Raw genomic sequence first — 12,879 nt, 5'->3', positions numbered from 1 at the left:
ACACCCTACTGTGTACTCTCCCTGATCGGATCCATCTTTTGTTCCCCACAAATGTAACCATTGCCTTAAGTATGATACTTACCCTTATGCATTTCTTCATATTTGGTCTATTTCTTTCCCAGGCCCTCAAGTCCTTTCTAAAACCATCCTCTGGTATCTGAGGCACTAGAACTTCCCTGAAGTGACCTTGTGCCTGAGAGCTCCGTATTCTCATCCCTTTTTGTGAAGCCCTCTACTTTTAGCCACAGGTCCTTGGGAAAGACTCCCCATAGAGATTGTTTTCTCTTACATACCCTGAGAGAGCAAGGTAGGACTGCCAAGTAGATTCCAAACAAGCAAGAGATGGTTTCTGGTTAACAGAGCCCAGAATGAGCAGTGCTGCCGGCCCACTGACAATTTCAGGTACTCAGGGGCCTCTTTAGCTTCCAGTGGGATTTCCCTTCCACTTCAGGACAGAGACCATACAGCATGGTGGCTAAAGGTTCAGACTGAGGAACCACATTGCTCAGGTTCAATCCTGGCTCCTCCACTTAGGAGCTGAGTGACCCTGAGGCTCAGTTTCCTTGTCTGCAAAGCAAGGGTAATAATAGCACCTATTGTAAAGAACTGTAGGAGTAAATGAATCAATTCTGTGAAGCTCTTAGAACAGTGCCAGGCACATAAAAGTACTCAATGAATGTTAACTTTAACTAATAGTAGGAAAATACCTCTGAGAATTGAGCTGTACAAATCTTTATTTGCAGGAAACTCAAATAAGCTGAGTATCTTATTCTTAGTCTTTTGTGTGTTTCTATAAGATGATAACCATGGATACAGTCCTTGTAGTTTTTGCTCTGCAGAGCTCTTATCCTTGCAGTATAAAGCCTTCCTGAATCATCTACTCCTATCTTTCATTCTGTCATGGTCACTTTCTGTCAGATCCCTAGTAAGTGTGGGAGGTGGCTCTGCTGAGTTGCCCATTTCCATTTTCCAGAACTGCCTACCTGGTCCTGGCCCACACCTTGTGTTATTATGAAGATGACAGTTGTTGAATATGAAAGAATGAATTTGGGTTTTATTGTTTGGAGTTTTTTTGTGCAGGAACTGTTTTAAGTCCCATAGTTAAATGGGTAACTAAATTAAAGGAGAAAAAAAAAAGCAAGTTTCCATAATGATAAATTAAAAAGGTGTTTTACCAACCAACACTGGTGCATCAAAAGATTAAGATGAACGGATGGTGAATAGAGGAGTTGATAAATAAGTGATAAAGCATATATAGCAAAATATTAATTTTAGTATTTAAGTGGTGGGAATGGGTGTTCATTATATACTTGCAATTTCCATGTGTGTTTGAAATTTTTCAAAACACTAAACATGATGAAAACAATACATTTTCCTTTACAAGTGTGCATTTGTGTTCTGGGCAGGTGTGTCGGTGCCTCTGCAGCTGGGCCTGCCCGATGCAGTGCCCCCCCAGTATGGGGCGCTGAGGGAGGTGAGCATTCACACCGCGAGGGCCAGGCTCCGGCTGCTTTACCACTTCTCTGACCTCATGTACTCATCCTGGAGGCTGCTGAACCTCAGCCCCAACAATCAGGTAAAACGGTGGCTTGGAAAGCAGTGCCTGTGATGTGCTTACCAGGTCCCAGGGCCTCTTTCTCAGCCTTCAGAAAATTCTTGCGTAGCTAATGCTTTTTACTCTCAGCACCCAAGGGATGTAGAAAAGGCACCAGTTCTGTTCCCCTTTTATTGCTGGATTAAGGACAGTCCAGATATAGGTTATCATGCTGTTGAACACACAGTGGTCTTCCTTCTGTGTTTCGGTGTGTCCAAAGTTCAAGGAAGTATGAATGGCTAAAGGCTAAGCATGTATTTTCTACGAACTCCAGAATATGATTTTAAAACTTAAGCACACAAAGGTGTTAGCACCACAGTCAAGGTGCTTATGTAAGTGAGTCTGAGAAATTTTGGAGACTTCTTGCTCTCCTTACAGGTGAGCTTACAAATGAGCATACCCTGTGGAGGGATAGGTGGGGGAGAGAAAGTAAATTTGGCCGATTTGATTGTCTTTGTAGAACAGTCTGATAATTTAGGAAGAAAGCAAGCTGGCTATGTTTGTTTGTTTGTTTAATGTGTAGGCATGCCTGCCAAAATGTGTGTTAGTTTGTAAAACTGTTAGTCAAAAATCCTTTGGGTAACCAGTCATGGCATATGAGAGGTTTGAGAAATCGTTGTTAGAAATAGATAATCAATCAGGCAACAGAATACTGTGCAGCACTAAACAAGAGTGTTAGCAACCTGTTGTAATTAGTGAGAGAAATGTTTATGGTGTAAAGTGAGGTGAGAAAAGCAGTGGAAAATTGAATAAATAGTATGATCTCGAAAATGTGAAAAGGAAGGAAACTGGAAGGAAATAGATGAAAGCGTTAATGGGGCCATCTCCATGTGATAGGATTATGGATGATTTTATTTGTGTGCTTGTGTGTGTGTCCTTTTCTGTATCTTCTAAGTTTTTAAAAATAATAATCATACTTTACCAGAAAAAAATATTTTGAAAAAGTTGCTAATAATGGCTGATACCCAGATTTATGCTTTTGAAGTGCATTTGTAAAAGTGAGATGTGTTATTTCTTTTAAGCCTTAGATTGTACCATTTCTGCTAAGCTTACTTTCTGTTACAGAATAGTACGTCTCATTATAATGCTGGAACATGGGGCATCGTGCAGGGACAGCTCCGACCTTTGTTAGCCCCAAGAGTCTACACCCTCCCAATGGTGCGCTCTATAGGAAAAACCATGGTTCAGGGCAAAAACTATGGACCTCAAATTACTGTAAAGAGGATATCAACCAGGTTAGCATATTACGTATATGTGTATATGTTTCATTAACTAGCATTTTGTGAGATGGACTTACTACTAACTGATCTCTGTGAGGAAGCCTTAGCTTCCTCATTTGTAAAGTAGGATAGTAATAGTATTTTACATCAGTACCCAGTGTGGTTACAGTGGGCCTAGCACAGTGTTTGGCTGTTGTTAAGCTGGCCTGTTCATTCACTGGTGGGAAAATATCTTCAAGTGACTTTTGTGGTGATTTGAGAGCATTGTATTTCATTATGTTTTCCCTTTATTTTAAAGAGGAAGGAAGTGTAAGCCCATCTTTGTTCAAATAGCAAGACAAGTAGTTAAACTGAATGCATCAGACCTCCGTCTGCCATCCCGAGCCTGGAAAGTTAAGCTGGTTGGAGAAGGGGCTGATGATGCTGGAGGAGTGTTCGATGACACGATCACAGAGATGTGCCAGGTATATTCATGCAGTGTCCCCTGCTGAGTTGTCCACTCAGGTGGTGGCTGTTTTACTGTTTCCAGTGATTACTCTGGCATGTTTTTATAAATGTAAGCAAGGATGCCTTTGTAATCCTTACGCAAAGTTATGCTGTTAATGATGTATAGGCGAATTACCGCAAAGGTTTGTGAAATGCTTTGTGAAGATACCTTACTGAGTAAGTGCCAGTGCTTCGCCATCTACCAATGACTCACCATCTGTTGTGCTGTGTAACACTGGCAGAGGAAACAATGACACATATTTACACTTATGTAACAGACAAATCCAGGACCACCCATGTGCTCCCATTTATTTTGGTGCTTTTAGAACAAAGTAGAACTGCCAGGCTACTGGCAGAAATTAGAAAAACAAGGCTTAAGATTTTGAACCAGGGCTTCCCTGGTGGCACACTGGTTAAGAATCTGCCTGCCAATGCAGGGGACATGGGTTCGAGCCCTGGTCTGGGAAGATCCCACATGCCACGGAGCAGCTAAGCCCGTGCACCACAACTACTCGGCCTGCACTCTAGGGCCCGCGAGCCACAACTACTGAGCCCACGTGCCGCAGCTGCTGAAGCCTGTGTTCTCTAGGGCCTGCGTGCCGCAACTACTGAGCCCACGTGCTGCAACTACTGAAGCCTGCACGCCTAGAGCCCGTGCTCCGCAACAAGAGAAGCCACACAATAAGAAGCCCGTGCACAGCAACGAAGGCCCATGGTGGCCAAAAATTAATTAATTAATTAAAAAGAGTTTGAACCAGTTAATATTTTAAGATCTACAGTGGCAGCTTTGCTTCCAGATCAGCTCTGACCCTTCCAGCTTTGCCTAGTATCAGGATTTTTCTGATAAATCCTGTAACTAAAATAATACTTGGCTATCATTTACTAAGTTTATTTGAATATCACTGTACTCTGCTCACAGATACCCCAACCCGTGCCCTGGATTGACTTTTTCATCTTAGTTCTGCACATGGGGGAGTCTCCTAAATTCATTTTAAATTACAACCAAAAAATAATTATAGAGATGGCTGGTTGTCATATAGCATTGTAAATTCCTCAATATTCTCTTTTCAGTATGATTTTTAATGTTAATTGTTTCATTTTCTTGATGCATTTGATTGTCATTTCTAAGAAATTGTTCTTCTTTCTTCTACAGGAACTTGAAACTGGTATTGTTGACCTTCTTATACCCTCTCCCAATGCTACCGCAGAAGTGGGTTACAATAGAGACAGGTAAGGGCAGTCAGCAAGTGTTATTGAATGTCTATAATAATAACTCAAATTTATTGAGTGCTTACTGTATGCCAGGCACTGTACTAAGTGTTTTACATGGATTATCCCATTGAATCCTCATGATAGATCTAAGGAGTAGGAACTGCTACTGTTCTCTTTTCACACATAGGAAAGACACTTACATCATGACTTGTGATTTATTATGAGATCAACTCAATGATAATATAGAGGGTTAGAGGAAGTGCAGACTTGATATTGAAACCAGACTTCTTTTGTGTTTCTGAAGGCCTACATGGCCTTCCCTCAACGAATTAAAATTCATTGAAAACCTTTGATATGCTGTCCAATCACAGCAGTTAGTATTTGCAATTATGTATTATTCCTTTATTTGTCGAAGTTTGAATTTTGGATCCTGCTTCATGGACTTGTAAATGATAAATGAAATGATTTTAGGAAATAGGGCACCCTTGAGCAGGTAGCTTAAGGACTAATAGATCATTCACTTATCTTCTTATGGTTCTTCTAAAAATAATTCAAAATATGGTCCCTGTGCTGTCCAGAACAATAGCGATAGGCCATATGTGGCTACTGAGCGCCTGAAATGTGGTTATAGGAGCTGAATTTTAGATTTTATTGAATTAATTTAAATAGCCACATGCGGCTAATGACTGCCATATCAGACAGCACAGGTCTAGACTAATGCTATAGCCGTTTGATAACTTATTTCTAATAAAAATGAGGACAGCCTTGTTTGAAATAGTTCCTTTAATTCTGCAGGTTCCTTTTTAACCCTTCTGCCTGCCTCGATGAACACTTAATGCAGTTTAAGTTCTTGGGAATTTTAATGGGGGTTGCCATTCGCACAAAGAAGCCTCTGGACCTCCACTTAGCCCCTCTGGTGTGGAAGCAGCTGTGCTGCGTCCCACTCACCCTGGAAGACCTGGAGGAGGTGGATCTGCTCTACGTGCAGACTCTCAACAGCATTCTTCACATTGAAGACAGTGGGATTACCGAGGAGAGTTTCCATGAGGTAAATAAGTCCTGGCTGGTTCATGTTTCTGTTGGTGTTGACTAGAATTTTTCTGTGTAAAGCTCAGGTATGGTCTTCCATTTGCTGTCTGGCTTACCCATGCCATATGCCATTGCTGCGCTTAGCAGCTCAACCCAGCAGTTTAAATAACTGCTGAGAGAGTCAGCTCCCGCACCCAGACAGAGAGAACCCAGGTGGAGAGGGAGGCCTGGGTTGACCAGAGTTCATCAAACCTGATTTGGAGGCAGAGAGATTCAACCTCATTTTTAATTACAACCAGATGAGTCAGCACTCTCTGCTGATCAAGTAGCCTGATCAGTTATCTCAGTTGCCTTGTTTTCATCCTTAAAATTTTTGATATTGTTAATGTTTTTCTGTATTTGTGTGTAACATACTTTTTGTGGTCATTTCTACCATGGAGTAAAAATTCTTTTTTCTTCTATTCTCAGATGATTCCTCTTGATTCTTTTGTTGGCCAGAGCGCTGATGGCAAAATGGTTCCTATAATCCCTGGTGGAAATAGTATCCCACTCACGTTTTCTAATAGGAAGGAGTATGTGGAGAGGGCCATTGAATATCGACTTCATGAAATGGACCGACAGGTGAGATGAAACATTTTGGGAGGTGCATATGAATGTTTGCATTTGTCTCCAAGCAGGAGCTGTCTGGTTTTTACTGAATTTTGGCATATGAATTCACTGTGTTGATTAATCAGCATCTATTGGGTTGGCCAAAAAGTTCGTTCGGGTTTTTCCATAAGATGTTATGGAAGACTTTTTGGCCAACCCAATGTATTTCAGTCCCTTTTCAGAGACTTTTCAGGCGTAATCTCAGGGCCTGCTGTCTCCTCACTCAAGGCCTTAGGTGAGCCCTGAATTGGTCACTGGTAGATTGAGGCCAAGCCCTCCCCCAGGCCTTCAGAGCCTGCCTTCTCACTCTCACTCTTCCTCTGTCCTGTTTGTCTTCATTTCTTACTGCCCCCCAACCCAGTGTCCCACTCCAGCTTGGTCAGTCGGGGTCCATGTGAATGAACCCATAAACACTGGCCTTGCAATCCCACGTGAGTGCCTCTTTCCCCCTCCTGCTGCAGTCCTTCAAGCCCCAGCTGAGAATGCATCTCCTCTCTGGACAGACTTGCCTCCAGGTCTGTACATATCTTTCTTGTTACCTAGAAATTCCTCAAGATATCACATACTTCTGTGTTGTGGTCTAAGAATTAGGCTGCAGAGTTTGGGTCTTTTTTCTTCAATTAGTGTGTGAGACATTGAATGAAAAATGTATTTCATATATATAACTTATATAGTCTTGTTCTATGCTGATATGTAGTAAGCATTTAATAAATGATGGGAGTATGGTGAGTGACCACAGAAATGAATATTGTGTCCAGAAGTGGTGGTTTTGGTTATACAATCCTTCATAGCCACTTCAGTAATACCTTATTTGCAGAATATGTTGGGTTCTTCTCAGGAGCTAGATGCAGGCTCTGAGGCTGTGTAGTAGTTTGAAGTGTATATATTCTACACCCTTCACTCCTGGTTCCTTCTTTGACTCTGACTTTGGGCCAAGTCCAGTCAGAAAACTATACCCTTTAGCTTAGTAAGGGTGGATCCTGTCAGCAATGTTGTTTACACAGCCAGGGCTTAGGGTTTGTCTCTAGTTCTTGAATATGTTTACTCCTTACAGACTGAATAACTGACCCAAAATTTCCTGATCACTTTCTGCATGCCAGATGTGGTACCAGGCACCCGCATGTGTGGCTTTTCACATAGTTACTCTGAGAGAGAGAAATTACTATCACCATTTCACAAATGAATGCATGGAGTCCAGAGAAGTGAAGTGATGTGCCCAAGGCAAAGCCAGGATCGCAAACCAGGTTTAACTGTGGTGTCCAGGCTCTTGTGCTGGCCTTTCCTATGAAGGTCAGATTGACCTGCTGTCCATCAGCTGTGCTCTGCCCTGGCTTTGTTGCTTTCTGGGTAACAAGGCCATCTTCCTCTTTTCACTTCCTCCTTGTCTCTTAGAACCCTGTATTCTTCCCCCAGCTGTCCCCAGTTGTCCCCGACCCAAGCAGCCATCCCTGTACCTCAGCCTTTTTTTTTCCAGACAGCTTTTGGTTTTTATCCTTCCAGGCAAACAGCTTGTTTTTTGGCAGACTTTGGCTGGGGTGTTCCCTTTACTATCAGTAGAGACTGCCCTCACTGCCACTCCGTTCCTTAGCCCTGGGCATGACAACCTGGTACAATCATAACTCCAGGGCCTTCCTCGAGGTGTGGCTCCTGTTCAGGTTCTCTGGTTTGGTCTTGTTTGTGGTAGATGGTTTTGAATTGGCCAAGAGTGGAGAAGTTATTTATGAAAGAAACCTGGAACAGTGATGGGTCTGTGTGTAGAGTACGCACTACTGCACAGCCTTGGAGGGGTTTTGCCAAACAGACTGTGTGGCAGCCTCTGGCAGCACCCCTGCGGCATTCCCTTGACTGACCTGTTCTCTGCACTGTGCTAACAGGGGCTAACTGCCCAGTCACACAGACTCATTTAAAATACCTGTCATAATCATGGGAGCAGCAATTACTTACCTTATTTTTCAGATCAGAAAATTAAAGTAAAAGAAGTGGTGGAGCTGGGGTACAGAACCCATCTCCTGATCAATTTTTCTGTCCTTTTTGCGGCCTTCCTACAAAAGGATGTCTCAGTTTTACTTTCTTCTTTGTACTTTTTTTTTTTCTTTTACAATCAGCACAAATGATTTTTACAAAAAGGATATAACTGTTTTCAAAAGAAAATATAAATTACAAAAACAGTAGAAGCTCTAGACCCATCCTCCAAGAGCTTCTTACCCTGACGAGAAGACAGAGTATCCCACATAGCACAGTTTAACAGCCCATGGCCGTGTGTGATTAGGAGTGTGGTTGGCATTAGGGAAGGCCCCAGTGGGCTGGGATTTTGTGGGGCAGGGAAGGTGGGCTCCTGGATTGACTTGAACTGGGACAGGAAGGAGTGTATGAGTCCTACAGGCAGGGAGAAGTTCTAACATAGGGTCAGAGGCAAGGAGGTTGGGCCGTGTGCAGTCATGCCAGTTCTGAGGGACAAGTAGAGGGCCTGGGAGAAGATGAGCACGCACGAGGTGCCCGGCCCAGTTGGGTCCACTGTGGGTGCCCAGTCTATGCGCACACATTGAATGAACAACCTCTCCTGGGAGCAGGTGGCCGCGGTCCGAGAAGGGATGTCCTGGATCGTCCCTGTGCCGCTGCTGTCCCTCCTCACAGCAAAGCAGCTGGAGCAGATGGTGTGCGGGATGCCCGAGATCTCTGTAGAAGTCTTGAAGAAAGTGGTGCGGTACCGGGAGGTGGATGAGCAACATCAGCTGGTGCAGTGGTTCTGGCACACGCTGGAGGAGTTCTCCAACGAGGAGCGGGTGCTTTTCATGAGGTTTGTGTCTGGAAGATCTCGACTACCAGCCAACACTGCTGATATTTCTCAGAGATTTCAGATCATGAAGGTTGATAGAGTAAGTAAGATGTTTTTTCTTCCTTGGTAATGTGTGCCTTTATTGCTTCCTTGATGCTTGCATGTTCGGCTTCAAGTAGGCCTGCCAATTCAGGATTAATGCTTGGAATTTCCAGACTTTTTTAAAAAATCAAGCACAAAAACTTGTTTAGAAACATCACATAACTTCAATTTTAAAAAGTCCTAAATGGGGCTTCCCTGGTGGCGCAGTGGTTGAGAATCTGCCTGCCAATGCAGGGGACACGGGTTCGAGCCCTGGTCTGGGAAGATCCCACATGCCGCGGAGCAACTAGGCCCGTGAGCCACAATTACTGAGCCTGCGCGTCTGGAGCCTGTGCTCCGCAACAAGAGAGGCCGCGATAGTGAGAGGCCCGTGCACCGTGATGAAGAGTGGCCCCCGCTTGCCACAACTAGAGAGAGGCCTTGCACAGAAACGAAGACCCAACACAGCCATAAATAAATAAATAAAATTAAAGATAAATAAATTAATTTTTTTTTAAAAAGTCCTAAATGGATGTAGAAAGCACACTACAACCAACAACCTTCACTGAATCTTCCAGTAACTTCCTGAATGCAAGCTAAGCTTGGCAGAAGTGTCATCATGTTGCCTCTGCCTCATATTTCCTATGCCTTTTCGTTGTGTGACTTCTGCACTGGGACACGGTCTTGTTTATTTGTTTTCATGAAGATACTAACCATTAACTGGTGCACATGCTCCAGAAGGAACGTGAAGACACAGGGAGCAGCAGTAACGTGCTCTGTGGCTTCGTGCGTGGCGTGCATCACGGAGCAGGCAGTGCAGCTTCCCTGCAGCCTGATGAAAGGTCCCTGCTGCAGAGCTCCAGCCCAGCTGCTGTTTTGACAGATGGCTTAGGAATAAAAGGGCTTAGAGGCTTAAATGCACACTGCTGCCAGAGTCATCTTTCTCAAGCACCTCTCTAACCACGTCACTCTTTTCCTTTCACACCGTTCAGCGGCCCCTTGTGTTGACTCCAGGATAAACGCCAGCCACCTTAGCAGTCTTCAACACCTCCACAGTCCGGCCTCTGCCCCGCTTTCTGATATCACCTCTTGATGCTTATTATGTTCTGGCCATCGTGGGCTGCTTGCCTTTCTCCTGACAGACCACACTGTTTTTTATTTGGGGGTTTTTTGTTTGTTTGTTTTGGGAGTTTTTTTTGGCCACACCACATGGCTTGCAGGATCTGAGTTCCCCAACCAGGGATTGAACCCAGGCCACGGCAGTGAAAGCCTGGGATCTTAATCACTAAGACACCAGGGAACTCCCAAGGTCACACTGTTTTTAAATGTCTCTGCCTTTGTGCAGGCTATTCCCACTGCTTTAGTAAGTTCTCCTCCCATCCCTTTCCATCTATGCCTGGCAAGCACCGTTTAAGCCCAATACCAATGTCATCTCCTCCAGAAAGCCCTCCTGGATGCTTTCCTATGCCTCCTGACTATTCCTCCAGGCAGACTTAGATCTTCTTATATCCATCTCCTGGACACTTGGTACACTCCTCGAACCTAACGTTAAGTTAGACGTGTCTGTGTTCCCTCTTTCTCCTCCTCCACCCGCCGTGAGCTGGGCAGTCCCCTGAGCAGGGCCCATGGTGTTTATTCCGGAAACAGTAAGGAAGGTAGGACCTCCTCACTCAAGGGCCCATCCTACCAGTTTCATCAGGTTTCAGTCTCTGCCCTTCTGGTGTTTTTCCTGTAACTACCCCTTCAAAGTTGCCGTAGTCAAAGCCATCCCTCCCCTGCTGCCTCCCGAGGCTGCCTGCCTGGGCTCCACTCCTGGGCTTGCTGGAGAGGCCATGCACAGGAAAGGCTATGAAAAGAGCCTTTCTGTAAATTTTCGATGGGACTTGCCAGAAACCATAAGTTGTAAATCTGTTTTGTTGCTTCAGAGAAAGATGGGGAGGAGGAAATGGTTTGCTTCTCTTCAGCTCTGGCAAAAAGCCTTGCCTCGTATCTGTCCTGGGCTACGCTGCCATCCCAGGAGTTAATCCACTATTAATCCCCTGCCTCAGGGGTTTTAGCCTCAGAAAACTGACCACTATGGGTCTCTGCTTTGTGACTTTTCAACCATTTCTCGTTTCCAAATCAGAGCCACCTGTTGACATTCCCCTTTAATGTCTTTGTGGGTTGAGGGTCTTCTGCATTCATCACTGGCTCTGGCACAGCTAAGCTTCTGGGCCCTCCATCTCCCACCTCTCGGAAATGCACTCACCTGATGGCGAGTTCCGAGGAGGAGGAGGGCTGGTTTCAAGGAGTTCAACGAGAAAGAGAGGGCAGGTTCTTTTTTAAAAACTCATTTTTTAAAAAATTATAAAAACAATGTAAATCATTATCATTACAGATAGTTTGGGAAATAGTTGTGTTTGCAAGGCAGGACAGTGTTTGCGGGGAGGGACAGGAATCCTGTCCCTCCTACCGGTAGCCATTTTCACTTTCACCTTTGTGTAATTCATCAGGCATATACATTTTTGCATGACGCATTTAGAATTTTGTATTCTGCTTTTTCCACCTAACAGTCTATCTCCAGCACTTTTCTGTTTTGCTGCTAATCTTCATAATTATCATTTTAAACGACTGCATCACCATCGGTTAAAGGGCTGGGCTGGGATTTCATTAACTGCTCCTTCCTCATCTGAGCGGTGTGCTGGTGGCCATGGCAGGTGAAGGATGGCAGAATGCTCACTAGGAGGACGGTGAGGGGAGGAGGAGTGTGGTGACTCCCTTACAGTTGTTCCTTCCATTTCACTGGCTCTGTTGGGGGAATCCCTGTAGCAGCTTCAAGTTTGCACCCTCTTGGTGAAAGGGAACAACCTCTGTTGCACTCCTACGCTGTGGCAGGCGCTGTGCGAAGTGTGTTCTACCAGGTAACCCTGCCAGTCAGGGCTCATTCTCATTTCACACATGAGGGCTTTGGAGGAGTGAGGAGAGGAAAGAAGCATCTTCGCCAAAAGCTAGATGGCCACAGGACACCAGAGCCTGCACTCTTCCTACCACTGCCAAGTCTCTGCTTGCTCTCCAGGTGGCCGTGCAGTCAGTCATGTCCGTGGAGCCCCCCTGAAGGCAGGGAGAAGTGCTTTCCTGACTTTGGGGGTGGTGGTGATGAGCAGCCCTGCTCCCCCCATGATACCCCAGTGCTGCAGTCATGGCTCTGGGTCTCTCTCTCCACAGCCTTACGACAGTCTGCCTACCTCACAGACCTGCTTCTTCCAGCTGAGACTGCCGCCCTACTCCAGCCAGCTGGTCATGGCTGAGCGCCTGCGCTACGCCATCAACAACTGCCGCTCAATCGACATGGACAACTACATGCTCTCGCGAAACGTGGACAACGCTGAGGGCTCCGACACTGACTACTGACCACCCAGGGTGCCGTCGCCCCTCCTTCTTCTCGATAATGCTCACTTCCAACTTAATGCTGATACACTTTTATGGTAACTAATAGATGTTTTAGGAACATAAACCAACATTATAAACAGTGGCCACATTTAGTTACTCTAAATGTAACAAAGAAATTAGATGTTTTTATTTTTCTGTGATTGTACAAAAAAAAGACAAAGTGCTCTAAGTCAGGTTTTTCCCTCCATATTTGTGGTCACTTTTGATAAGTTTGCATGGAACCATTTCGGTGCATTTTTAGTTGGGAATGGTACATTTTTGTAAACCCACCCAGTGAACATGAAATTGTACATTGTGTATAATTGTTCATTAGAAAGGACAGTTTTACATGAATATTCATATATTTATTTTGTTTTAATTTGAATTGCCTGTGCAGGGTTCCTTATGCAGAGAAATAAAGCCAA

General features: G+C 44.6%; 1 protein-coding gene across 1 annotated transcript in view; it reads left to right on the top strand.

Annotated features, from left to right (window-relative positions):
• HERC1 (HECT and RLD domain containing E3 ubiquitin protein ligase family member 1) overlaps positions 1 to 12,879 on the top strand; it is a 215,496-nt gene extending 202,617 nt beyond the window's left edge. Inside the window, exons 71-78 of the mRNA XM_082852538.1 lie at positions 1,407 to 1,576; positions 2,660 to 2,829; positions 3,113 to 3,278; positions 4,454 to 4,530; positions 5,308 to 5,560; positions 6,010 to 6,162; positions 8,760 to 9,065; positions 12,251 to 12,879. Of these exons, the coding sequence (XP_082708664.1) occupies positions 1,407 to 1,576; positions 2,660 to 2,829; positions 3,113 to 3,278; positions 4,454 to 4,530; positions 5,308 to 5,560; positions 6,010 to 6,162; positions 8,760 to 9,065; positions 12,251 to 12,436 (1,481 nt within the window). The 3' untranslated portion in view covers positions 12,437 to 12,879. The remainder of the gene's footprint in view (positions 1 to 1,406; positions 1,577 to 2,659; positions 2,830 to 3,112; positions 3,279 to 4,453; positions 4,531 to 5,307; positions 5,561 to 6,009; positions 6,163 to 8,759; positions 9,066 to 12,250) is intronic.

This window comes from Leucopleurus acutus, assembly GCF_964270905.1.
Source record: "Leucopleurus acutus genome assembly, chromosome: 1".
NCBI classification, from domain to species: Eukaryota; Metazoa; Chordata; class Mammalia; order Artiodactyla; family Delphinidae; genus Leucopleurus; species Leucopleurus acutus.
This window is presented reverse-complemented; position numbering and strand designations above follow the sequence as displayed.